The 27,229-nt window shown below is 47.8% G+C and overlaps 1 protein-coding gene across 3 annotated transcripts; it reads left to right on the plus strand.

The window, feature by feature from the left end:
• The first annotated feature begins 1,948 nt into the window (after positions 1-1,948).
• Positions 1,949-19,116, plus strand: LOC140425401 (uncharacterized). 3 transcript variants are annotated; one of them, XM_072509634.1, is made up of 10 exons: positions 1,949-2,091; positions 2,303-2,406; positions 4,487-4,592; positions 7,879-8,012; positions 10,603-10,746; positions 10,844-10,877; positions 15,314-15,364; positions 15,478-15,516; positions 16,410-16,474; positions 17,947-19,116. In XM_072509634.1, exons 2-10 carry the CDS (start codon positions 2,368-2,370, stop codon positions 17,998-18,000), a joined length of 666 nt encoding a protein of 221 aa, XP_072365735.1. In that variant the 5' UTR covers positions 1,949-2,091; positions 2,303-2,367; the 3' UTR covers positions 18,001-19,116. The 3 variants fall into 3 exon arrangements, with proteins under 3 accessions (XP_072365735.1, XP_072365736.1, XP_072365737.1); XM_072509636.1 differs by lacking the exons at positions 1,949-2,091; positions 2,303-2,406 and adding an exon at positions 2,433-2,541; XM_072509635.1 differs by lacking the exon at positions 15,478-15,516 and having other exon boundaries at positions 1,976-2,406.
• The last annotated feature ends 8,113 nt before the right edge of the window (positions 19,117-27,229 follow it).

A 27,229-nucleotide genomic window follows, 5' to 3' on the forward strand; every position in this document is an offset into this window, starting at 1 on the left:
GGTATCGGTCGAGTCGGGAAACTGTATTCACTGTAAGTTTAGTCGCCACACAAGCGAACTGTGGCATCTGGCTTCATTACTGGCACAATTGGTGCTGCCCAGTCAGCAAAACGGACAGGCCTGATAATACCCAAACTCTCCAAACGAGTGAGCTCCCCTTCTACCTTCTCGAGCAAAGCGTAAGGCACTGGGCGCGCCCGGAAATAGCGCGGTGTGGCTCCTGGTTCAACTTGGATACGGGCTACAGCCCCTTTTATTTTCCCCAGACCAGGCTGGAATACCTCTGGGTATCGTCCTAGCACCTCAGTCAACCCTCCAGAAACTGTTTGGAGGATGTGCTGCCATTGCAACCGCAAATGGCGCAACCAGTCCCGACCCAACAGGCTGGGCCCATGGCCACGCACTACGATAAGTGGGAAACGCCCCTCCTGGCGTCCATAGACAACAGGGGTCATTGTAGTTCCTGCAATGTCCAGTGGTTCCCCCGTGTAGGTGGCCAACCTGGCCTGTGAGTCAGTTAGTGTAAGGGTCTGTATACCCTGCTTGATGCGGTCGAATGTCCTCTGGGCGATCACGGAGACCGCTGCGCCAGTATCCAACTCCATCTCCAGCGGGTGGCCATTGACCCGTACTGTCACCTTAATGGGGGCCACATGGGGAGCTGCCACACAATGCAGCTGCAGGCAGTCGTCCTCCGTCTCCACGTCCTCAGGGGTGGTCGCCGCAGGTTCATCCACATGGAAGGTACGGCCTCTGGGCTGGTCCCAGTTACGGCCCCTGGGCTGGTCCCAGTTTCGGTCGGAACGACGGTGCCTCTGGCGTCCCCAGGACCGCCGTCCGCGACGGGGTCGGCGCCTACAAGTCTGACACGGACATGGCTCCTCATCCATTGGCTCTGGAGAAGGCTCCCTTCGGGGAGGAATGTCCGATGGCCACTGGCGTCGGTCTGGTCGTTGCCTCGCCCAAGGTACCGCAGGAGTGCGGGGGGACGTTTTTGGGCGGAAAGGGTTTCGCCCCAAGGCATGCACTTCCATTCCCTGTAGCTCCTGTACTCCTCGCTCTGCGCTCTCTCGGGACAAGACTATTTGTATTGCCTGTTGAAAAGTCAATGTTGGCTCCGCTAACAACTTTCTCTGGGTGGCCGCATTGTTAATACCGCAAACCAAACGGTCGCGTAACATTTCTGACAAGGTCTCACCATAGTCACAGTATTCCGCAATCCCGCGTAGCCTGGATAAAAAAAAAAAAAAAAAAAAAAAAAAAAAAAAAAAAAAAAAAAAAAAAAAAAAAAAAAAAAAAAAAATCGGCAAGGGATTCTCCAGGGGTCCTCTCAGCGGTATTAAACCGGTAACGCTGGACTATCGTGGACGGGGTTGGGTTAAAGTGTTGCCCCACTATATTCACAAGTTCGTCAAACGTTTTGGTGTCCGGCGCAGCTGGGTACGTAAGGCTCCTAATCACCCCAAACGTATGCGGCCCGCAGGCAGTGAGCAATATGACCACCTGGCGCTCGTTTTCAGTGATATTGTTTGCCCGGAAATAGTAACGCATCCGTTGCGTGTACTGGTTCCAGCTTTCCAGCGCAGCATCAAAAACATCCAAACGTCCGTACAGAGGCATGGTATAATAGAAAACAACTTCCAACCTGTATCCAACAAAAATCCAGGGAGGTGGCTTCAGCAGTGTAGACAGCTATTCACTCTTACCTTCGTCGCCAGTTTTGTAAAGGCCCCGAAGAATCCAGCACGAGTTTTAAGGATACAAAATAATAAAGTTTATTTACTATAACAATATATACATAGTTGTAGCAGTAACTTCCCTTGCTACCTTCTCCTTCCTCCTGGTTCCTGGACTGGCCAGCTTATTTATAGTAGGAGTTTCTCCGCCCCCCTCATTGGGGAAGTTCATACTCCCATAGGATTGTGGGATAATCATTAGTCCCCAGCCAATCGTCAGTAGGCAGGTTATAACAGTCAGAGTATGTAGTCGGGACTGGTCACTTGCCATGGATGCGAGTCGTGGTTGATCGTCGGGTCGTGAGGCGTCCGCTGAGTTGGGTTCCTGAAACGCCGTTGACTTTAACCTGGTGACGTAAGACTTCTTCCTGTGCCTATCTGGGGAGTCGCGAAACATCTGATTGTGCAATCAGCAGATAACTTTCTGATCTGACCAATGAATGAAGACACACAAGTTACCGATAAATGAAAGAATTAAATAAAACACATTTCCATAAATAATATTATTATTCAGACACGTTTTAACAACTTGCTGCTGCCAAACTTTGCGGTAATTATTTTCACAGTAATCTGTTGGTGATGCCACATACGGACCGCCCCGCGATTCAGAGCAAATCAATCATCCGACAGTATGGACTCACAGAGTGAACACCGTGAACAGGAGCTGGAGGTAAGCCTTCCTCACGCATTGCTTTAGATAGTCTGGTGAACTCCAGTAACCTCAGAGAGCGAGAGAGAGGACTCGGAGCGAAATTGGTCCCTCTGTGTGTAAATTTTCCATTTGTTGTAGAGAGACCGGGCGCGGGTGAGTGAACTTTCTGCTCTGGATATGATTTAGTGCATTAGGCTGTCCTTGTTTCTCTCTCTCTGCTGCTGCTGCTCCTCACCGGGAATCCCCCCCCAGGGCAACAGGCAGGGCTGGAGAAACAGCGCCACTAGACATCTTTCCTCCAGTTAAAGATCATTTTGGCTTCACCGCGCGAATTGATCCAGCGGCTGCCAGCCCCCGGAATGGGAATGGGTCGCCCTCCCTCCACTGTTGACAGTTGTTGCTCGGAGGAAGGGTCAGCTCCCATCTCCAAATGTGATCTGTGAGGGGACCACAGGTGGGGAACCCCTGGATTTGATAGTGTTATTTAAACAAGGTAACTATCAATACAGTTCCGGATAGCCGACCATTACTATTGCCCAGAGGAATAGCTAAGAGTCATTACTGGAAGTCACGTGTAGTCCAGACCAGGCAAATGTTTGTTTTTTGTAACAATCGACAGTGGTTACAGGAACATCATTCGACCTTTGATTCCAGATTTTATTTAGTGAATTCAAATTTCGCCACCTGCCAGGGTGGGATTTGAACCCGGGTCCCCAGAGTGTTGCTCTGGATTTCTGGTCCATTGGCAATACCACTACACCACTGCATAACCCATAAAGCACTGTTGACAATCTTTGGAGTCTGGGTATTTCTCTTCATGGATAGTGCAGGTCCCTGAGCCTCTCCATATGTTTATAACAGCAAAACTCATTGCTCAGTGACTCTTAATGCTGAAGCTGGCTGTCCCCCATTCTTATTCTGGCAGATGATGGCTGGCAGTTGCGTTACTTTTTGGTCTCTTGTGGGGGACTGTGATTCTGACTCCTGTGCTGGAACTTTCTTCACACTGTCACTACAAATAGTTCCACAACTACAGCTGCTTAGTTTGGTGATGGTGCCCTTTTGTCTGCAGTTAAGTGATTGTGCATGCCTACAGAAGCCCCAAGCATCCGTATGCCTTGGGATTGATGCACGATCAATTGCACAAAGACTAAAGTTGGGTACAACTGTGGCTTTATTACAGTCAGATGCAAGGCCTCCTGCTGCAGCTGGCGAAATGGCAGGGCACTGGAGGTCATGCATATTTATACAGTTCTCCATGGGCGGAGCCAGCCGGCAGGAGCTACTGGCGAACCTGTAGTGCAGGTCCTACCTTACATCTCCTATTACAGTGGATCACCACAGGGATTCATTGGGTGGGATTCTCCGGCCCGTCTGCATGGTGACTGGAAATTCCCGCCTGAGGTCAATGGACCTCTACATCCTCCACATCCTACAGGTGGCAATCTTGCAGCGGGCAAGGTGGAAGAATCCAGCCCTTTGTTAATGGAGCCGAATCTTAAAAAAAGGGAAGTTCTGTTGTAACTATATAGGGCATTGGTGAGATCACATTTGGAATACTGCGCACAGTTATGGTCCCTTTACTTGAGGAAGGATGTAAATGTATTAGGCAATTCAGATTCTGTTCACTAGATTGATTCCAGGGATGAATGACTTGTCTAATGAAGAGTGATTTGAGCAGTTTAGGCCTATACTTGCTGGAGTTTAGAAAAATGACAGGACATCTAATTGAGGCATATAAGATGCTAAATGGGATTGACGGGGTAGACATACATAGAGTAGATGCTTCCCCCTTCTAGCACGAGAGGCCATTAAGTGGTGGCAGATTTAAAACAGAAATGAGGAGAAATGACTTTTATGCAACAATACCGTTTTTAGTCCCTAAAATGTATTAATGCCTTAACTATTTTCCGTTCATATTTTTAAAATCCAGTTTCTTTTTTCCCCAGATGCAGCGTGACTCCAGCTCCCTCTGTTTATCGCAACAGTTTGGTCCAATTGCAATACTTTAGAATAGGAAGCATATCTTTTTGTTCTCCTCGTAGTTGCAACACAATTTGCCTTCATATCTTTAAAATCCTGTTTCTTTTTTCCCCAGGTGCAGCGTGACTCCAGTTCCCTCTGTTTATCAGAGCATTTTGGTCCAATTGCAATGCTTCAGAAGCCTATCTTTTTTGTTCTCCTCGTAGTTGCAACGCAAGGAGGTAAAGCAATGTTAATGTATGTTTTGAACATCCAAATTAGGAGCAGGAGTTGGCCATTTAGCCCCTCGAGTCTGCTTTGCCAATCCATACCACCATGGCTGATTTGATTATGGCCAAAACTCCACATTTCCGCCTACCCCTGGTAACCTTTGACTCATTTTGTTAGTCAAGAATAAGCCTTTAAAATATTCAGTGACCCTGCCTCTGTCGGTCTCTGGGGAATAGAGTTCCAAAGTTTTGTGACCCTGAGAGAAAAAATGTCTCCTCCTTTCCATCTTAAAGGTGAGACCACTCACCGCACCTGGAGTATTGATTACATTTTTGATCTCCTTACCTCAGGAAAGATAAACTGCCATGGAGGGAATGCAACCAGGTCTATAACCAGGGGACACAGTCTCAGAATAAGGGACAGACCATTTAGGGCTCCGATGAGAAGGAATTTCTTCACTCAGAGAGTGGTGAATCTTTGGAATTCTCTGCCCAAGAGGACTGTGGAGGCTCTGTCATTGAGCATATTCAAAATCAAGATCAATAGATTTCTACAAATTTAAAAGAACAAGGTATACAGGGATAATGCAAGAAAATGGTGTTGAAGTCGAAGATGGTGGAACGAGCTCGAAGGGCTGAATGGCAAATTCGCTCCTATTTTATGCCAATCGAAACCGTTTCACCTTGCGTCTTAAAATTCTACATGATTTTAAAAATTAAATAAATTTGGAGTACCCAATTAAAGGGCAATTTAGTGTGGCTCTACCAGGTCTTTGTTTGCCTGGCCCAGGAGGACATCCTGGAAGTGACTTTTGAGATCCCTTTGGGGATGCCTGCAAGAAGGTGGGGCATATTAGAAAACATTGCCCCACCTCTAACATTGCCGCTGATGGTGCCGCTGCCCCCTCTGCTTCCACTGGCATGGAGGTGAGGGGACAGCCGTGTGGCCAGAAGGCTGAGAGGAAGACCAACAGGGCGATTCAGCAGCAATCAGGTTTGGATCCTTCTGGCCCTCTGACCCTGACTGACACAGTGCCCCTGGCTACTGACTCGGGTGCAGCCGTTACGCCTCACCCCACCATCGCCCGGTGACATTTCGCCATCGGATGCCGGGCCGACGACACTTCTGCGCCGGCCCATATGTGTGGCGGTAGTGAGGTGCGCGAGCTCGAACCAGAGGGTGCTCTGTCCCAGCCACAAATTCTGGAGAGAAGCATTGAGGGATAAGGAGTCAGCCTAGAGGGGCCTCCTGAGATTGAGGTCTCCCCAGTGTGTGACCCTCCGCCAACGGTGTCAATCCAGGTTCTTTTCCATAGATGTCACGCCCAGTCCCTGAAAGAAACGAGGCGGGGGGATAGTGAGGAAGCTGCCGCTGTCTCCCGAGCAGGGTGCTTCGGGGTCGGACAGGACCCTCGTGGGCCCGTTCCACCCAGTACAATTTAGCACCCCGGACTTGTTCAATTTCTCAGGGGAGGGGGTCAGCGATAACCCCTGGCTTCTTAGGTTCTTAGCGGTTTACAGTTTGGAAGACCTTCTGTCCCAACTGCTGTCCTCAGGCACCTCTGCCACCATCCTGGACCTGTTTCCGGAGTTATTTTCGAGGCCTTCCAGCACCAGGCGACAGGGGTGGAGCAGGCATATGCACCACCGCCTCCCACTGGCACAGGGCCCCAGGAGGAGCCTGAGGAGATCCTGCATGTCGATGATCCCGGTGGCGGGATCAAGGCAGCCCCAGAGTTGGTTGGTGGGCCCGTGTCGCCTGCCGCACTCCGTGTGGTGGAGGATTCTGGCCCGGAGGGCGACTGTCCAAAGGCTGTCAGCTACCCAGTGTCGGGAGCGCAGGGTGCACATGAGGCGCTCTGTAGCGGGTTGCGGGGCTCACTCGTGCCTGACACTGTGTCCCCCTCTGGGGGACTCCCGGAATCTGGCACATCATAATTGAAGATTCTTTTATTTTATTTGCCTCCGTGGATAGTGCCTATTGGGGCCCCCTCTCCACCAACACCCCGACTCCATCCCTCCCCACCACCCTCCCTTCCCCTCTCTCCCCGTACATTGCAGAAAGGTGTTGTGAACTGTTTTAATAATCAGAGTATCCAACTCCCCCCTCCCCATACGTTGGTACTGAGGGGAGGGTACCCTGTTTCTCCAACACAAAATTACTGTTTGTATTGTTTGGCCTTGTATATATTTTTTACTGTTTTAATAAAATGATATGGCCAATACACCTAACCTGCACATCTTTGGATTGTGGGGTGAGACCCATGCAGACACTGGGAGAATGTGCAAACTCCACACAGACAGCCCGGGGCCGGGATCAAACCTGGATCCTCGGTGCTATCAGGCAGCAGTGCTAACCACTGCCCAATCGTGCCGCTTTCTTTGTTCATGATTTTAAACATCTCTATCATATCTCCTTCTCTGCTGTAAGGAGAGCAGGTTCTTCAGTCCACATACCTCAACTTCCTCATCCATGCTATAATTTGAATAAATTTCTTCTGTACCTATTCTCCGGCTTTGATATTCTTCCTGAAGTGTGGTGCCCAGAATTGTTTATTTATGTTGGCTGGGCCAGCACTCATTGCCCATTTCCGAGTCAACCACATGGATCTAGAATCACATGTAGACCAGCCCACGTAAGGATGACGAATTTCCTTTCCTAAGGGCCATTAGTGAACCAGATGGGTTTTTACGACAATTGGTAATGATTTAATGGTTATCATAAGTCCAGATTTTTATTGCATTCAGATTTTGTCATCTGACATGGGGGGATTCGAATTTGGGTCCCCAGAGCCTTGCCCTAGGTCTTTGGGCTACTAGTCCGGTGACAATACCACTACGCTACTGCCTCCCCAATTGAACACCATTCTGCAGCTGGGACCATACCAGTGCTTTATAAAGGCTCAGCATAACCATCTTGCTTTTGTACTCTATGCCCGTGTAACAAAACTGATCTCATTATATGTTTTGTTAACGGCCTCCTCGACATCGGCTGCCAACTACTTAGATTTGTGTAAATTACACCCCCAGGAATCTTTGGCTGAAACGTTTCCAGCTGTTCCCACCGGCAGATCTTCCGGACCCACCAATGGCTGGAGCTTTGACAAGAGTCATCCAGACTCTAAACATTAGCTGCCTTCTCTCTCCACAGATGCTGTCAGACCTGCTGAGATTGTCCAGTATTTCCTGTTTTTGTTTCAGATTCCAGTATCCGCAGCAATTTGCTTTTATTAACGCACGGAGTCTGCATAGAATCTGTTCACTGTCAACCTCCTTACGGACTGCTATCTCTTTACAGTTACTGCTGCAGAATCAAACATTCAAGAGGGAAATTATCCAAACATCCGTGTTGGAAATGAATGTAGAATCAGCACAGAAAATATCTCTGGCTGCCAGGATGGATGGCAGGAAGAAAAAGAACTGAGTGTGAATGTAAGTTGAAATCTCGGTTTAAAGGCCTCTTGTGACATTCGAGATGCTCAAAAAGCCTCGCGATCTGGATCTCGCCCTCGCTGGTAGAGGCACTGTCAAGGTGCCAGGCTGGTGGTGCCCAGGTGCCATGTTGCCCATGCCCGGGGGGGCCTTGCCCTTAAAAGGGTGGGGGTGTTGGGGACCCCAAGGTAAGTTGGGGGGAGGGACTGGTCTGGAGGCTGTGTGAAGTGGCTGAAGGGAGGGGGTTATCAAACGATCGGAGCAGCATTTAAAAATGGCACCTGGATCCGCGAGTACTCTTCCTCGTCAGTGCAGGAAATGATTGTAAATGCGGCCTCGGAGGGACGTTCTTCACCGAGGACAAAGAAAATGGCAAAGTTCCGTTAAATAGCGGTGTCATTCCCGGCTCCCATTGGTGAGTTTGTCCCCTCAGCAAGTGGGGGGACCTTATCCAGCCTTTTCTGCTCATGATGAGCCTGGGATTAAGCTCAGCCCAAATGTTTAATGATCTGCCTTCCAGACAAGACCACATCTGTCTGCCTGTTCCAGTGCGTTAACAAGAACCTGTAAGAGGTTCACTCTTCAGTTTACCCCAACTGTTGTGGTTATTGATTTTAGTACTTTATATAAACAAAAAAACATTCCTAATGCCTAATAACTTCATTGCATTGTTAATGTAAACCGACTTGTGACACTAATAAATATTATTATGAGAGATTTAAACTAGTGCAGTGAAGCCACAAAACATTCTTAACAATGACTTATTAATAAAAGCCTCCATGAAAAATCACAGGCAAAACCCCAGGTTTGTTTTAAAACCTCCGTCAAACCCCTCTCCGGGTCTGGTTGCTACCATTTGTGGCCATCTAAATTGGCTGCCCACAAAGGATAATGGGAATTGTGGTCAGGTTGGGACACAGACGACACACCGCCATGTGTTTTGTGCAGAGGAAACCAGACCTATACAGATATTTGCACCTGCTAAAAGTCAATCACCGATCTCCCCAGGACAATGGTACTCAGATTGAAACATAGCAGTAGTAACAGACACCGGGGCGCCTATTTACTTTATTTGGGAGTACATGCGTGCCTTGGACAAACGACTAAGACCCGCCCAGCTATCAAGGTACCTGCCCCTAATTGGCCTGAATCGATTAGGGTGATCAAAATCCTATCGATCCATTTGATCCCGAGTTGGGACCGCCCAAAAGAGCGCTAAAGATCGGAGGATAAGAGGAACTGCGCAACCAACATTCTGTCTCTCTTGGGTCCGGCCTCTGCCCCACCAACTGCAGCACATCGACCAGCCAAGTTCAAGGACCTGCGATTGCTACCTGAAGGACGAGCCGCAGTCTAGACGTACCTGACAACTTCTAGCCGGACGTGGGGATTCAGATAAAGGCCTTGTCTAACTCCACGGAGCCGGTCACTTGAAATTTAAGTAAAGGCCATTTCAGCTATTGGGTATAGTTTAATGTGTAGCTGCGTGTAGATTACTACACATAGAACCAAGCCTATGTTTGATAATAAACAATAATTGAACTAATATACTGGTTGTGTGGTCATTTGTCCAGTACACGGAACGTACTCGCGTCTTGTGGTTATTATTAATAAAGACACATTAAACTATCTTTCAACCTTCCGGTAGGAGCTGTAGGCCATGGATCAGGGTGACCATGCCTGAACCACCTTCATGACTGCAGTGCAAGATTCAACTGTTTTTCCTTTTTTTAATACAAAAATACCAAAGCATATTCTTGGCGTCATCCTGTTTGGATGCTCAATGCTTAGCACCTTTTAATCTCTTTGAGCCTGGTTCCTGACTTGTTCCATTCTGCTGTGATGTCTCTGGCTTTCAAGTTCATGTGTCTTGTGATGATGTCTGGAAAGTCCAGTTGGAGGAGATTCCGACCCTACAAGCCCAAAATTCTATTCAAGGCAAAGGAGTTCTTTCAGTGTCCCAGCTAACATGCCTTCCTCAATCAACATCAAAAACAATTATCTGGCGATTCTTTCGTTTGCAGCCTGTGGGAGCTTGTATCGGAGTTGGTTGGGATGTTTAAACACATAATGATTTGTGTAAATAATACCATTTATGAATAACATTTTACAAAAGGTATGCATTAGTTCTAAGCACTTTGTGACAGCATGGGGGAATGAAAGGTGTTATTCTGGTGCAGGTCTGTCTTGTTTCTTTACCCTCACAGCTTTGCTCTAAATTTTTCACGATTGCACTATATTCACGATTGCACTATATTCTTCCTTTCTTCCTTCTTCTGCTATTCTCCTTTGTTCTGTCTTCCACATTCACTTCTGTCTTGCAACGCCCCTGGCCCTTGACCCTGCTATCTTGCAGCCTCCTCTTCCTGTCTCTCCTCTCTGTCTGCCTCTCTCTCTCTCTCTCTCTTTGGTAGCAGGTGCCGTTGAATGGTGGACACCACTGCATTCAATGATTCTTTGTTTTTGGCTCTCTAATATGCATTATTATTGCCATTTTCGTAGTAAATTTGAATTCTGTTTCTAAGTAATTCATAATTGGATATAATTTAAGGAAGTGAAAAATACTAATTAAACTTTTTTCTTTTCACAGAATACACCTTTTGCTATTTTGACACAAGACAATCCATTAAATTGTATTTACCCGTGTAAAAATCTGACACATCAGGAGATATGGCTCAATTGCACTTTAATCAATGATACTCTGATAAAATATACATGCACAAAAGATAAGAAGGTTGGTGAGAGTAATGAAGAGAAAAAAATTGTTAAATGATTAAGTTTCATTTTCAGTCATTTTCTCTGTTCTAATCATACCCTTATTTTAAATTTAGGTGTATGAATTCACCCATAACTTCAAAGGCAAGGGTAAGTATCAGTTTGGATTTGCATTACTTACCATTTTATATCCCAAAGTACGAAATATTGATCTCTGGGGAGAGTTGTACCAGGGAGGTAGCCCAGGAGATGTATAGGGGATTCTATTCCTGCCCCTGCCACAGAAGTCCCCACTGAAGGGATGTTCAAACTCTTTTATTACGCTCCTGTATTATCTTTTATAACACTTCTCATTGTGTTTTGATATACGATGGAGTGAAATATTGTGTTTTGATATACTACGGAGTGAAATATGTGTTACTCAAACCTTGGTTACTGATGAGGTCTTCTGAATCTCGATCTCGACCCCTGTTGGTCCGGCCATCTAGTGATCATCTGGTGCTACTGATTACACATTAACCCCTTTATGTACATGCACATACAGAGATCACGACACAAATGTCTGATTCCGTGCTCTTGAGACCCAACCGATACTCTGATTTCGATCAGAGATTTTGGATGATTCGGACTGGTTTACCGGAAAAGTTAGAAGAATTAAAACAAATCCTACCTCCTGGGTAAATTTATAACCACTCCTCGGAAGTTTTGGTCCATTAATCGCAGCACAGAAGTTAGCTTTTTTAATGTTCGACACGAGCCTCCTCCCATGATACTTTATTTCTTGCTATCAGCATTTCATTTTGTTTGTGAGACTAACGTTTTCGTAAGTCAGACACGATGAAAGAAAGAGTAAATAAACTAAACTCCAGCAGGGGTTTCTGACTGTCTCCAGCTGCCATAAGGATGTACCCGGGACCATATTCCATGACCAGAACCATTTGTGTTTTTAGGCAGCTCCATGACAGGGATTTGAAGCGGAGAAGAGGGAGAGCGAGTGCAGGTGGTAGACATTGGAAGACAGTGTTGCAAAGCAGCTACCCAAAGAAGCGTATAATAATAATCGCTTATTGTCACGTGGAGCTGTGGGTCCACCTCGGACTCCAGACTTCAGCGGGTAGGTTTTCTTTGAGCCATCTTCATGGCTGTATTGAGTACATCAGTGTATTGAGGGGCAGCACGGTAGCATTGTGGATAGCACAATTGCTTCACGGCTCCAGGGTCCTGGGTTTGATTCCGGCTTGGATCATTGTCTGTGCGGAGTCTGCACATCCTTCCCGTGTGTGCGTGGGTTTCCTCCGGTTGCTCCGGTTTCCTCCCACAGTCCAAAGATGTGCAGGTTAGGTGGATTGGCCATGACAAATTGCCCTTAGTGTCCAAAATTGCCCTTTGTGTTGGGTGGGGTTACAAGGTTATGGGGATAGGGTGGAGGTGTTGACCTTGGGTACGGTGCTCTTTCCAAGAGCCGGTGCAGATTCGATGGGCCGAATGGCCTCCTTCTGCACTGTAAATTCTATGAATCTATATCATAAGCGGAGTGCTTAACAACAGTTCCAGCTGTCAGGGTCTTTGGCACTAACTCTGGCCCCAACAATTAGAATGTCTGCTGGGTTGGGCTGATCTCTTGATTTGTGTGGGCAGTGTCTTGGTGGGGAAGGGCTGGAATTGCCGAATATGATGAATTGCTACTCTGCAGCGAATATGGTTAGGAAATGGGCCATGGGGGAGGGGTCGGTGTGGGGACGGATGGAGGCAGCATCGTGTAGGGGTATGTGTTTAAGGGCTTTGTTGTTGGAGCCTTTGCCATTCTCGCCAGCCAGGTACTCCCATGAGCCTAGTGGCAGTGTCAGCCCTATGGGCGTGGGGGCAGTGGCAGCAGGATCTGGGGGTGGAAGGTGCCCTCATGGGGATATTAACTGTAAGTGGGAGGAGGAGCTGGGAGGGGAGATGGGGGCTGAGATGTGGGCGGAGACCTTGCACAGGGTGAATGTGTTCTCATCATGTGCGAGGCTAAGCCTCATCCAGTTCAAGCTGGTACTTAGGGCTTATATAACAGTGGCAAGGATGAGTAGGTTCTTTGAGGGGGTAGATGAAAGGTGTGGGTGGGGGCGTGAATCTCGTCCACATGTTCTAGGTGTGTCCAAGATTGAATGGGTTCTGGCAGGAGTTCTCGGAAGTGATGTCCGGGATGCTCAGTATGGAGGTGATCCCGAGTCCAGAGGTGGCGCTATTTGGGGTGTCTGAAGATCCGGGGAGTCCAGTGGGTGAGAGGCCAATGTTTTGATCTTTGCCTCCCTGATAGCCTGGAGATGGATTTTGTGGTGGGCGGGAGTCTGGGTGAGCGACCTGGCGGAATCCCTGAGGCTGGAGAAGGTTAGGTTTGGGGGGCCAGTGGGTGGGTTCAGCCGGAGGTGGAAGCCGTTTATTGATTTCTTTAAGGAATTTGAGAGGTAGCAAGGGGCAGGGGAGGGTAAGGGGATAAAAATGGGGAGGTGGATTTGAGGTGGGAGTGGTGGCTGTTTATTGAATTGTTTGGTTGTTCTTCTGATTCTGTTTGTATCTATGAAAATGCCTTGAATTAAAATATATATTTTTTAAATGAACGTCCACTGGGCTGGGAATTGCTTGGATTTCGTACCAGCAGTTCTTGGGCTGGATTCTTTGATATCCCCACGCCGGCGTGGGAACAGGGGCGTTTTACAGCCGAAAAAACGGCGCAAAATGGCCACCGATCCTCTGTCTGGTGGGGGGCTAGCATGCACGCAGCTTGGAGCACCCGACTCTAGCTGCGGATACAGCCGGAGAATTTGCCGGGTCCATGGCCACGCATGCGCACGGCAGCGGCCGAACCGTGCAACATGGCGCCGGCCGCACGGGGACCCGATCTGCCAAATAGTGATCCCCTTTGGCCAGGCTCACCACCCCCCGCCAAAGCCCCCCCTGCCCAGGGATTGGCTTCCCCCTGACTGTGGCATCGCTGGAATTAGTCCCCAGCCGCCACACCAAGTTCCAGAAAATAAATACCACACGCGACTGACGCCGTTGGGAACTCGGCCCATCGGCGGCAGAGCATTGTGGGGAGGGCCTCCGATAACATCGTGAGGCCGCCCGATGGCGTACTCCTAGTGTACGCTGTTTTGGAAGGAGTGGAGCATCGCACCAGAACGCGATTTTGGCGTCAGAGACAGAGAATCCCGCCTCTTGTTTCTTTGCATGTCGTGAATTACTCCACAAAAAGCACCCCGCAATGGGGAATGCGAACCACGCGCAATTCAGTCCCGGCATCAACACTTAGGGGTGAAGTCACCGCTGGCGGGATTCTCCGTTTCGCCGGCAGTTCGCCCCCATCCGTGGTTTTCCCAGCAATGTGTGGTGGCTACAATGGGAAATCCCATTGGCCAGCTTTTGGAACGGAGAATCCAGCTGCCACCACAAAACATTCAGCTGGGGAGGCGGACAATTCACTCCTTCGTCTCCCAAACGGAGAACTCTGTCCTATGTATCCAGCAAACATGCTACCAATGTTGGTCAAGATATAATTATTGGTCAGACACTGGGAAAGCTCCAATGCTCTTTTATGGATGTGGCCGTGGGATCTTTGACACCAACCTGAGAAGGAACTCGGGACCTCAGTTTAACTTCTTATTATAAGGCAATATTGTCGCGCACTCTTTGAACTGCACACAAATCAATCTAAATTATGTGCTCAATATCTGGAGTAAGACTCAAACCCATAGCCTTCTGGTTGAGGTGAGTTCTGTCACTGAGCTGAAGCTGACATGTAATGTGAAAGGAACAGCATTTAGTTTTTTATTACCTTGAAGCAAATGCTATCTCTTCATTTTAATTGGACAGGAATCTTAGAACAAAGAAGAAGGAGGAAGAGTTGTTATTTAAGACAATTTCGAAAGAATTTGAGATATATGGCTCTCAACTTCCTGGTTCCCTACCGTTGCATTTAGGGGGTACTCCAATGATGTGGTGGTTATCCACTCGGAAGTTCAACACACGGGTTTAAACTGGCAATTTTCCAGAAGTGGTAACTTCACCTGGACAATTGCACTGGGAAACATCCAACAAAGCGATTTAAATCGCTAACTTTGGATTGTTCTGCCAATTTTACCCTAATAGTTACTCTGAACGAGTTAGAAAGAAAAAAAGCACGGATACCCCGCACTCATTCCACCCCCCCATCACTTTGGTCCGACCTCCTCCATCCCATCCCATCCCTGATCTACCCTCCTTCCTGTCTGTCCTGACCCTCCCCTTCCCTTCTGGTCTGAACTGTAAAAAGGGAGCATTCCCTTGTTCCCTGCACCGCAGTCACTCATTGCCGATGCAGCTGAGGGTGTGCTTCACTGCACCTGTCTCACCCAGCCTGAGTGAGGAAGGATGGTTGAGACCGGGGTTTAAGGATATGCAAGTGTGGCAATTCACCAGCGATTCCCACTCTGAGGAAGTTACGAACCACAGGGTCAAGTACAATGTTCACAATATGTACCTACACAGAGATTATGACCTTTTCTGAATTATTTAATGGATCGAAAGGTATTATTAATTCCAAAATAATCACCTTCCCTTTCTAACAGATATACAAGAGCGGTTACCTTCTGTTCCAAACCTGACAACAGTTACTCCAGGTAAACTCTTTGCAATTATTTCTGAGCAGATTACTGCATTTCTTTCTACTTCTATCATGTGATTTCCATTCAGGGTTAGTCATGCAATTTTTTTGGTGTCCATTACCATACAGAATCACAAACACGGAAAGTGAAGAAACCGACACATATAGGTAAATCACAAAACATTAAACCTTATAGTTTATAAATGTCAAATGAATGTCTTTGTGTTATTGCTAATTGACAAGCCATATCTACATCAACGTAAGACAGTTTGGTGTTAGCAATAAGGAGTAACTACCTAATTTTTAAAGGCTACCTCAAGAACAACCCAGTTTACTGTGACATTGAAATGAAACTTTCAGTAAAATCTGCCTCGTATGATTTGGTTGCCTTTTTGTTCTTGGGATATGGCTGCTATTGATGAGGCAGTGTTATTTTTTAATTTGGAGTACCCAATTATTTTTTTTTTTCTGAGTGGCAATTTAGCATGGCCAATCCACCTAACTTGCACATTTTTGGGTTGTGGGGGTGAAAACCACGCAGACACGGGGAGAATGTGCAAACTCCACTAGGACAGTGACCCAGGGTCGGGATTCGAACCCAGGTCCTCAGCACCGCAGTCCCAGTGCTAACCACTGCACCACATGCTGCCCCCGACGAGGCACCTATTCTTGCATGAAACCATGAGATTCATTTTCAGTAGGTGTGATAGATTTCTACTTGAAAGCTATTGGGCGGGATTCTCCAGTTTTCTGGTGCGGTGCACCCCGGCCGGCTGCAGAATTCTCCGTCTCGCCAGCCGCACACCGCTGGGAAATCTCCGGGCGTGGGTGCATTGCCGGCAAACGGAGAATCCCAACAACGGAGATCCAGCCCATTTGTTTGTGTGTGATAAGTGACGACACTTCAAAAAGTGGTTGTGAAAGATTTTTGGATGTCGGAGGATGTGAAAGGTCCTGAGGTGAGTTCAAGTTCTTTGGTGCCATCATGTTTCTTTGCTTGTGTATGAATGTGTATATAAGATTAATTAGTCTTATTTCCATCTTTAATTATTTTTCTTTAGGTATTATTATTGCCATATGCATTGGGATTGTAGTTCTAATAGTTCTAGGTGTTCTGCTTAAAATGGTGAGTAGGAATCTTGAGCCTTGACATTTTCTTTATTTTTGGAAGACTATCTAAAATGTTCTCAATGATCTGTTTTGCGACATACTTAGTTCTGTGCTCACGACCAATACTATACGAATAATAACTACAGATTGGTATAAAAACAGATTTGATAAAATCTCCCTCTTAGTAAGGATCTTCAAATGCAGGGGTTTCATATCTGGAACTGAGGAGTCCACAGGCCCCAATGTGTTTCCAGCCATTTACTTCGGGCAAAATTGTGGAGTGCCTGGAATTCCTGGGATGTTTTCCAGAGACTTGTCACCAGGAGGGTGATTTTATTTCATTCAATTCATTGTGACGTTGCTAACAGAGAATTCTCCTCAATTCACTCTGTTTGAAATTCACCAACAGGTTGGTGAACGATAGCAAATTGTTTTGCAGCACGCATTGTCTGTGGCCAATTATACTAGTGCAGACGATTGAATGCAGTATCAATTTGGTCTTTAATCCTATGATCACTAGATTACTGGCCTGCTACTTTAAGCAGTAGGTTACCGTATATCTCCGAGGATCATTAACAAAGGAATGAAACAAACTGGAGATGAAATGTAATAATGACGAGCACAAAGGCCTAGAATTTCGAGTGGGCCCAAACCTGAGTGTGAGCCAGTACTCTCTGCACACCCATGGCATATTTGTTTTATTACAGCCTCTTCATAGAAACCCTATAGTGCAGCATGAGGTTATTTGGCCACCGAATCTACACCGATCCTCTGAACGAGCACCCTACTTAGACCCACTCCCTGTAACCCCACCTAGTCTACACATCTTTGGACACTTAAGGGGCAAGTTTATCATGGTCAATCCATCTAATCTGCACATCTTTGGACAGGGAGAGGAAACTGGAGCACCAAGATGAAACCCACGCAGACACGGGGAGAATGTGCAAAGTCCACTCCAGCAGTAGTCACCCTGGGCTGGAATTGACCCGGGTCCCTGGCGCTGTGAGTCAGCAGTCCAAAGCACTGCGTCTCCCTCTTTTAAGGGCTGTTCAATTTATCCACACAATGCCTGAAGAAATTGTTGGCATTGTGCCTGGAGCATCAATTTTCAAAAGAAACTGGAAACCCAATTAGGCCCGATATTTCCCACGGTAAAAAGTTGTTGCAGCCATTCAGGATATGAGCCTGAAAAGGCTACCTGGTGGAGCACAATCTATTTCCTGAGCCATTATGTTGGAAGAAATAACGTGAGACTCGGTGATTTGAATGGGAGGGGAGGAAACCTTGAACCTGTATTGCTAATTACACTATCATGGAAAGAGTAATCCAGGGCTAAGGATCGGCCGAGAATCATGTAATCGAATTCTTACAGAACCTTGCAAAATTGGCAATTTCGTGGGTCAAAGATAATCATTAAGAATAAAATACAACTTACAAAATTAATGCACATCATCATTTGCTATAAGCTATTTGTTTTGCTTTTCTCAGAAATGTCAGAAGATTTCGGAACAAAACCCAGCAGAACAAGAAAACTTTGTATGAAGGAGTTGTGTTTTATTACCAAATATTGTATAATATAACTGGACTTTTTAAATGACTTTTTAAAACTGCAGAAATTTGAATTTTATGGGATAGGATTGCTGTCTTGTTGCTCTCTCTTGCTGAATTGAAATTCTCTTTCAGGTTAATCACAGACCTAAAATATTCCTGGAATTTATTTATTTTTCCCTTGCACGTATTTAAGAGCGACAGTAACGTAGTGCAGTGTTATTAGAGACAAAGATGGATCTACTGCAAAAAAACAGGTTTTCTATCCGTATTTAGTCTATCACTCATGAGGAACCTGATTTAAAATCAGTGGAAATTAGTTTTGTTACTAGTTCAATTAGTGTACAGTTTCTCAGTAAATTAAATATTTTTCATCTATTTTTAAGCATGCCTATGATTACGGGAAGGGTTTGTGAGGTCCCTTCCAGTCTCTTTTCTTTGCAAGGTGTATGATGTCTCACTTCCCCACAGTTATTTTTTTTCTAATCGAAAATAAATTCCAGCAGCAGGCTTTTTCGTGCTTTTAAAATTAAAGGTTATTTGTACACCCGTCGTACCTGTTTCGGCCAAAATAAGTTTTTTTTTTTTTTTTTTTTTTTTATAGTGTGGACAGGGGCAAACCCCTAATGCAGCTCCTTGCCTGCTCCAAAAGCCAATTCAAATTGAATCCAATTCATGGTCCCCACAATGAGAGACATACCAGATCCAGGCATTACACCTGACCTCGCGCTCATTTTAGCCAAAAGGCCGAGAAGTGATCTAAACAAAATAAGTGACGGCCAATGCTGATTGATTCCAAAAGGCAATGCCTTGACCAATCAGAGTCAAACTGGCTGGTTTAAATTTCAAGCAATGCTTAGCAGTTAACTGTCAGTCACAATCAACTGCTGCATTCTCCATGGCCACACCTCTGCCAATCAGAGTCTACTTGCCAATTAATTAACAGCTTCTTATACAGTATAAAGTTGTTTCCTGTGACGTTGGTATTCATGCGATTGTCCTGCATGCAAGAAAACCGTGACAAAATATTTTTCAGCAATACTCTGTAATCTTATTTATTAAAATACTGAATGACATGTCTGAAAGATTAAAAAGCATTTTGGAAAGCAATATTACGTGCTGCTATGATTTCCCAATTATTTTATAGGCATTTTGTAATTATTCTTCGCTCCTTGGATAGCACTGTGGCTTCACAGCACCAGGGTACCAGGTTCGATTCTCCGCTGGGTCACTGTCTGTGCGGAGTCTGCATGTTCTACCCGTGTCTGCGTGGGTTTCCTCCGGGTGCTCTGATTTCGTCCCAAAGTCCAAAGACGTGCAGGTTAGGTGGATTGGCCATGATAAATTGCCCTTCGTGACCAAAAAAAGGTTAGATGGGGTTATTGGGTTATGGGGATCGAGTGGAAGTGAGGGCTTAAGTGGGTGGGTGCAGACTCGATGGGCCGAATGGCTCCTTCTGCACTGTATGTTCTATGTTCTCCCCAAATATTTTGGTTCTATTTTTAATACTCTGATTGTTCCAGCGGGTCACCATTCCTATATTGGGTACTGGCGAGTGCAATCTAAAACTAATCCCATTATCCACTTTCTCTTCCTCCTTTTCCCATAAGGCAGGCGGGGAGGTGGGGATTTTGGATTATAAAATTGTGTGGGATATAGTGTTAACACGTTGAGCTTGTTCTACATCTGCCTCCACTGGTATTTTGCCTCCCGACCTCCACCGGCCATATTTCCCTCTGCTTCAAGTGTTATCAGAATTTCCCCCCCCCCCCCCGAAAGATGCAATGGTGTCTACCTCAACTAGACCCTGTGGTGAAGTATTTACCCTGAGGCAAAGTATTTCATGCTCCAATAGCTCCCTACATTAAATTCTCCTCATCACTTTTCTCACTCTTGGTGACAATCCCAAATTGATTACTCCTTGACCAGAGGAAATAGCCATTCCTTCTATGCCCCACTGAAGTTTTTAGTTTTAAAATAATTTATTAAACCTCCTCTGAAGCTTCCTTTTTAAAATTCTTTCATGTGATGTGGGCATTTCTAGCAAGAACTCATGTTGCCCATCCCTAATTGCCCCAGAGAATATGGTAGTGAGTCGCCACCTGAAACCGCTGCAGACCATGCAGTGTTGATACACGCATTGTGCTGTTTGAAAGAGAGATCCAGAATTATGACCCATCGACAGTGAAGGAACGGTGAGATAGCTCAAGTCAGGAGGGTGAGTGACATGATGGGGAACTCCCAGCTAGTGGTGTTCACATGCGTCTGCTGCTATTGTCCTTTTAGATGGTAGCGGTCACGGTGTTTGAGGGTAAAGCCAACGGAACATTGGCGAGTTGCTGCAGTGCATCTTGTAAATGGTACACACGGATGCCACTGTGTATTGGTGGTAGCGGAAGTGGATGTTGGAGATACTAGCTGTGGTACCAATCAAGCAGGCCATTTGTCCAGGGTGCTCTCAAACCTCTTGTGTTGTTGGAGCTGCACTTATCCAGGAAAGTGGAGAGTATTCCTGACTCGTGCCTTGTAAATGGTGGACAGATTTTGGGGAGTAAGGTGAGTAACGCTCTGCAGCATTCCAGCCTCTGACCTGCACATGTAGCACAGTATTTATATCATACAATCCCTACAGTGCAGAAGGAGGCCATTCAGCCCATCGGATCTGCATTGACCCTCTGACAAGATCACCCTACCTAACCCACCTAGCCTTTGGACACTAAGGGGCAATTTAGCCTGGCGAATCCACATCGCCTGTATATTTTTGGACTGGGAGGAAACCGCAACACCCGGCGGGAGGAAGGAAACCGGAGCACCCGGCGGACACCCACGCAGACCCATAGAAGTTGCAAACTCCACACAGACAGTTGCCCATGGTTGTAATTGAACCCAGGTCCCTGGTGCTGTGAGACAGCGGTGTTAACCACTGTGCTACCATGCCGCCGGCTGGTCCAATTCAGTTTCTGGTCAAGAGTTGCCGTTGAGGGGCGAAAGTTAGATTATGTCTCATTGGAGATGGTCTTTGATTGGTACTTGTGAAGGTTACTTGCCGCTTTACCCAAGCTTGGATATTGTCCAGGTCTTGTTGCATTAGGACACAGACTGCTTCAGTATCTGAGGAGTTGTGAATGGCACTGAACATTGTGCAATCATCCACGAACATCCCCATTTCTGGCCTTATGATAGCGGGAAGGTCATTGTTGAAATAGCTGAAAATGTTGTGTCTGAGTAACTTCTGCAGTGATGTTATAGACTGAAATGATTGACATCCCACCAGGGCCCAGGAGAGGGGATGCAGATGATAATCACCAGGTTTAGGGGTGGGCTAAGTTTTTTTGGTTTGAATAGAGTTTCTTCTCCCCAGCCTGAGCAGCCAGAGGCATAGCTTCAGAGGTGAAAGACTGAGGGCAGGATTCTCCGCGGCAGATGCTTGAATGGGGAAACGCGTTTGGGCGGAGAATCTGTTCTGATGCCGAAATCGGGGTAGGCGCTGGTTTCACGTCAAATCGCAATTCTCCATCCCCTCGACAGCAGCATCAATGCCTTCTAGAAGGCACGTACAATAAATACCCTTGGCATATCATTAGCTGGCCTGACCCGATATTCTCCGGGGTCTCTGCGATCCTCCGCCTCCACTGGGGCAAATTCCCAATGGCGAGGTTCACTTGTGCTTTTAAAAATCATGAAACAGGAGACGGGTTGCTGAGAGAGAAAGGGGGTACGGAGAGTATCCAACATCGCCATAGTTTGCTGACAGTCATGCCCCTGGCTGGGGGCTTCTGCCAGGGCCGTGGGGAGTGCCGGTGGGTGGGCTTGAGGTGGGCTGTAGGGTCAGGGTGGACAGACCCGGAACTCCATTGCCACAGTCAGCAAGGCAGCCATGCAGCTGCACATGCTGCTGACTGCCCATTGTGAACCTAGAGCCACGGGTCGTCTGGTTGTGTCTCCTCACTCCTCCAGGCCACCCAGCTGGGTGCCCTCTGGCCCCAGCCAACCCATCAGTGGGATGGGCATGCTCCAGCGCTACCAGTGCCATCTTGTTGGCTGGGATACTGTGCAAGGGATTTGAGGTGTCTGCAGCTGCAGCTTGTCAGCCTCCCGAGTGTCAATCACGGATCCGGTTCTCTTTGGAGTTGATTGTGTTTAACGTGCTGGCGGTGCTAGGTCCTCAACGGTTGCTAAGTTGGTCGAAGTGGGGCGCCAGTTTTGCTATCGTGGAAATCCACGAATCCTGCCCCGGCGTCTCAGGTACGGAGAATTCCACCGCGAGTTTAAAAATAATCGGAACTAACATCCTGAGAGTTCCACATTGTTTACAAGCCGCTCTTTCAGCTCTTTTCACCAGGTGCTGCTCTTTGGGCAGCTTAGTGATTCTGATGTTTGCTTTTGAAAAGCCCACCAGAAAACCACAAAGCTGCCCAAAGGCCAGCAGCAGGTCAGCAACTGGAAGTGTTCTTGTTTGAAAAATGAGAAGTGCCTTTTCTAAGTCAGTTTGATGCGGTGGGGTGGTGGTGGGGGTAGCAAAATGGTAAGGGGCTGTTGGGAGGGGTAGGTGTTGGAGCGATAGTTGAGGGGGGTGAGGGGTTGGGGAGAGATTGGAGGCAGTTAGGGGGATAGTTGGGGTGTTGGGTGAGGTAGGGGCCGAGGGAGTTTTTTTTTCATTCATGGGAAGTGCGCTTTGCTGTCTGGGCCAGCATTTATTTCCCATCCATAGTTGCCCTTGAGAAGGTGATGGTGTGCTGCCTTCTTGAACCACTGCAGTGCATGTGGTGTAGGTACACCTACAGGGTAATCCAGGGTTTTGACCCAGCGACATTGAAAGAACGGGTTCCAAGTCAGGATGATGAGTGACAGGAGGGGAACTTCCAGGTTGTGGTCCCATGTAACTGCTGCCCTTGTTCCTCTACATGGTAGCAGTCATGGATTTGGAAGGTGCTGCCTAAGAAGCTTTTGAGTTGCTGCAGTCATCTTGTAGATGTTGCACTCCACTGCCACTGTGGTGGAGGGAGTGGATGTTTACAAATGGGGTGCCAATCAAGTCGGCTGCTTTGTCCTGGATTGCGTGTTGTTGGAACTGCACTCATCCAGGCGAGTCGTGAGTATTCCATCACACTCCTGATTTGTGCCTTATAGATGACCACGAGGTTACAGGTTGTGGTCGAGTACAATTGTGTTACTGCTGATGACCCACAGCGTCTCATGGTTGCCTAGTTGCTAGATCTGTTCAAAATCTGCTACTGCTGATGACTCACCGCGTCTCATGGTTGCCTAGTTGCTAGATCTGTTCAAAATCTGCTACTGCTGATGACTCACCGCGTCTCATGGTTGCCTAGTTGCTAGATCTGTTCAAATTCTATCTCATTTAGCATGGTGGTAATGCCGCACAACATGGAGGGTAGTCAGTAGGAATGACCACTGCTCTCTCCAACAGGGTATTGGAGGGGTAAGCAGTTGGAGGGGAGGTTTACGGTGTTGGAGGTGTCGGCAGAGGTTGAGGATGTTGGAAGGTTGGATTGATGGTGTGGTTGGAGAAGCAGGGTGGCTTGGGAGGGGAGGTTAGGGGTGTTATGGGATATTGTCACTCACTTGCTTTTAGCCACACGAGATTACAATGTTCTCTGGTTGTGATGATCCAGGCATTGGGTTACATTGGTCAACTTCAAGAATGTGTGAGTGATCTGTTATTGAGATTGTATAATGTATATTGAGATTGTCATCAGCTCTTTCTCTGGGTCAGTCTCTCAGTCGCCAACCACTTCAACATCAAGGTGCAGTCATCGCAGTCATCATCGATGTCTTCCCATTCATCGTCCGTGCTCTTGATGATCTGGGAATCAATTACAGGGCATAGGGTGGAGGAGCTGAACTCCACCCCAACAGGACCTGCCTTCAATGAGCCGAAGGCTAAAACAGCTGCCTCTGCACCCGCTTCCAACCCTGGCCGATCCGATACCTCGAATATGGCTTTCAGGGGACCCAGTTCAAGCTTCATCTGAACCACCTTCGCGATTACCCTGAAGACCTCCCTCCACTACCTCGCCAGCTTTGGACAGGGCCAAAACATAAAAATTGCTCATACATCACAGACACCACCCACTTCTCCATTCCCCCTGGCGTCAACATGTCCTCCAACAGCGTGGAGGCCGGTGCCACTGGAAAGCTCTATCTCCTTCTTAGCAAAATCTCGACCTCCGCATACCTAAACATTTTCCCCTGCCCCAACCCAAATTTTGCCCCCAGTTCCTTCAGTGCCGCAAACAGGCCTCCGAAAAACAAATCCTTTAGTGCCCTAACTCCCTTCTCCTTCAATCTCTGACAACTCCCATCCCGCTTCCTTGGCTCAAATCTGTGATTTCCCCCGAATCGGCATTTCCCTTGACCCCACCCCAGCCTAAAGTGCTGGTGCAACTGCTGCCAGATTTTCAACATCGCTCCTACCACCGGACTCCCGGAGTATTTCCCCGGAACCATCTCAGCCCCAACCCTCTACACAGACTCTCTTCCATTCTAACCCACTGGGAGTGCCCCCCCCCCCCCCCCCCCACACAGCTCCTCACCGCCTTGCTCGCCGAATCATGTTATTCGTGCGGACACTCTCCCTTGGCTCCCTATACAGCAGCCTTACACAATCTACAAATTGTGGCCCAATCCCAAACCACTCCAGAACAGCCATCAAATACCCCTGCCAGGACAATTACCTGCCCTCTATCTTTTCATTGAGAACAGTCGATGGTACATTGGGAGTCTTAACTTTTCTGCCCCCCCCTCACCCATTCCAATCTCTCTCCTTGCGAACTTTCTGCTCTTCACTCCGTCAGGTCTAACCCCAACTTCGTCATCAAACCTGCGGACAAAGGGGGTGCTGTTGTCGCCTGGCGTACTGACCACTACCTTGCAGAAGCTGAGCGCCAACTCTCAGATACTTCCTCCTACCTCTCCCTGGACGATGACCGAACTGCTGAACATCAAGCCATGGGCTGGTTTAGCACAGTGGGCTAAACAGCTGGCTTGTAATGCAGAACAATGCCAGCAGCACGTGTTCAATTCCTGTACCGGCCTCCCCGAACAGGCGCTGGAATGTGGCGACTAGGGGCTTTTCACAGTAACTTCATTGAAGCCTACTTGTGAAAATAAACAATTATTATTATCTCCAACATCGTTAGCGACTTCATTTCCTCCAGATGCCTTCCCCCTACGGCTTCCAACCTCAGTCTCCCAACCCCAGACAGCCCGCTTTTACCTACTTCACAAAATCCACAAAAAGGACTGTCCCGGCAGGCCCATTGTATCAACATGCTCCTGCCCCACTGAACGTATTTCCTCTTATCTTGACTCTATCCTCACTCCCCTGGTCCATTCCCTCCGCACCTACATCCGGGATTCGTCTGATGCCCTGTGTCATATTGACAGCCTCCAGTTCGTGGGCCCGAGCCACAGCCTATTCACCAGAGATGCGCAATCTCTTTGCGCATCAAACACCAGGATGGTCTGAGAGCTCTTCGCTTCTTTCTCGAAAAGAGGCCTGAACAATTCCCGTCCACCCCCGCTCTCCTCTGCCTGGCTAAACTCGTTCTATCTCTCAAGAACTTCTCCTTTAGCTCATCCCATTTTCTCCAAATCAAAGCTGCATCCTCCCAATTGCATCTTTTATCTCCTGCTTCGCTATCGCCCCATCCAATATGGCCCTGTCCCCCTCGCACAATCTTGGGTATTCCAAACCATCCAGGAATTCCTGTATCACCTGATCCTCCCCAGGTGGCTCCGACCTATACGATCTCTCGTACAACTCCTCAAAAATCCTATTAATCTGATCTGGAGCCACCACCAACTTCCCTGCCCTATCCCGCACCTGAACAATTTCCCTCGCCGCTGCCTCCCTCCAAAGCTGGCCTGCCAACATGCGTCCTGCCTTTTCTCCATATTCGTAAACCGCTTCCCTTGCCGCCTCAATTGGCGCACCGCCTTCCTTGTGGACAGCCGGTCAAAACTCGCCTGTAACTCCTTCCTCTTTTCCAACTTTGCTGCATTCCTGTCCTGCATTCCTCCTGTCTACCTCAAACATCACATCGATTACCCTTTGATGCTCCACTCATTCCCCCTTATCTACCTTTGCCTTAAACAAGATCACCTCCCCCCCCCCCACCACCGCCTTTGGAGTGTCCCAAACCACCGTCTGCAAAACCGTCCCCGTACAATAGAACCCCGCAAATTCCTCGATTACTTTCCCAATCTTATTACTTTCCCAATCTTATCACCGAATACTCGGTCCCTCAACAGCCCCACATCTAACCTCCACCCCGGCCTCTGCACTGACCCCTTTCCAACACCATATCCCCCCCCAATGCGGCGCATGATCCAATATCGCAATTGCTGAATATTCCAACCCCTTAACCCCAACCAACAGCGCCTTCCCCACCACAAAAAAGTTGATCCGCGAATAAACCTTGTGAACCGAGAAGAGTACACCCGCTCCCCCGGGTGCAGGAACCTCCAAGGGTCCACCCCTCCCATTTCCGCCATTAGTCCAGCCAATGCCTTCACCCCCCCTGACGGGACAAGCGAGCGCGACTGTGACCTGTCCAATCTCGGCTCTGGCACCAAGTTCCAGTCTCCACCAACTATCAACTCGTGTGAATCCAAGGCGGGAATTGCCCCACCCATGTTCTTCACAAATCCTACATCATCCCAGTTGGGACCATACATGCTTACCAGCGCCACCAGATTCCTCTCTAATGCCCCTGTCACTATCACGTACCTACCTACCTGGTTTTCAACCACTTTGTCCACCTGGAACCGTACCCTTTTGCGAAACAATACTGCTACCCGTTGAGCCCTCCCATCAAAACCCAAATGAAACACCTGGCTGACCCAGCCCTTCCTAAGCCTCACATGGTCCTTCACCCTCAAGTGAATCTCCTGCAGCATCAGCCTCCAAACTTTCAGATGTGCCAGCACCTTTGATCTCTTTATTGGGCCTCCCAACCCCCTCACGTTCCACGTAACTATCCTAAACCGGGGGTCTCTCACCCCCCCCCCCGCCTTCTTATCCACCATCATCGTAACACCAGCCACTGCCCCATGAGCGTGACCCGTCCATATCCATTGTTAACATCGAACCCCCTCCCAGAATCTCCCCTGCACTTTCTCTCGAAAGTATCACCCAGTATCGATCCCCTCCACGCCCCCCCCCTTTTCACACCTCTTCGGCCCCTCAAAACCTGCACGC

Source organism: Scyliorhinus torazame, chromosome 6 (genome assembly GCF_047496885.1).
Source record: "Scyliorhinus torazame isolate Kashiwa2021f chromosome 6, sScyTor2.1, whole genome shotgun sequence".
In the NCBI taxonomy this organism is placed as follows: Eukaryota; Metazoa; Chordata; class Chondrichthyes; order Carcharhiniformes; family Scyliorhinidae; genus Scyliorhinus; species Scyliorhinus torazame.

Excerpts from the sequence above, each read along its gene's own strand:
- LOC140425401 (XM_072509634.1), top strand. The coding sequence starts at position 2,368 with ATGGACTCACAGAGTGAACACCGTGAACAGGAGCTGGAG. Across the intron at positions 15,365-15,477 it reads CCTGACAACAGTTACTCCAG|AATCACAAACACGGAAAGTG; the intron begins GTAAACTCTTTG and ends ATTACCATACAG. Across the intron at positions 15,517-16,409 it reads GAAGAAACCGACACATATAG|GTATTATTATTGCCATATGC; the intron begins GTAAATCACAAA and ends ATTTTTCTTTAG.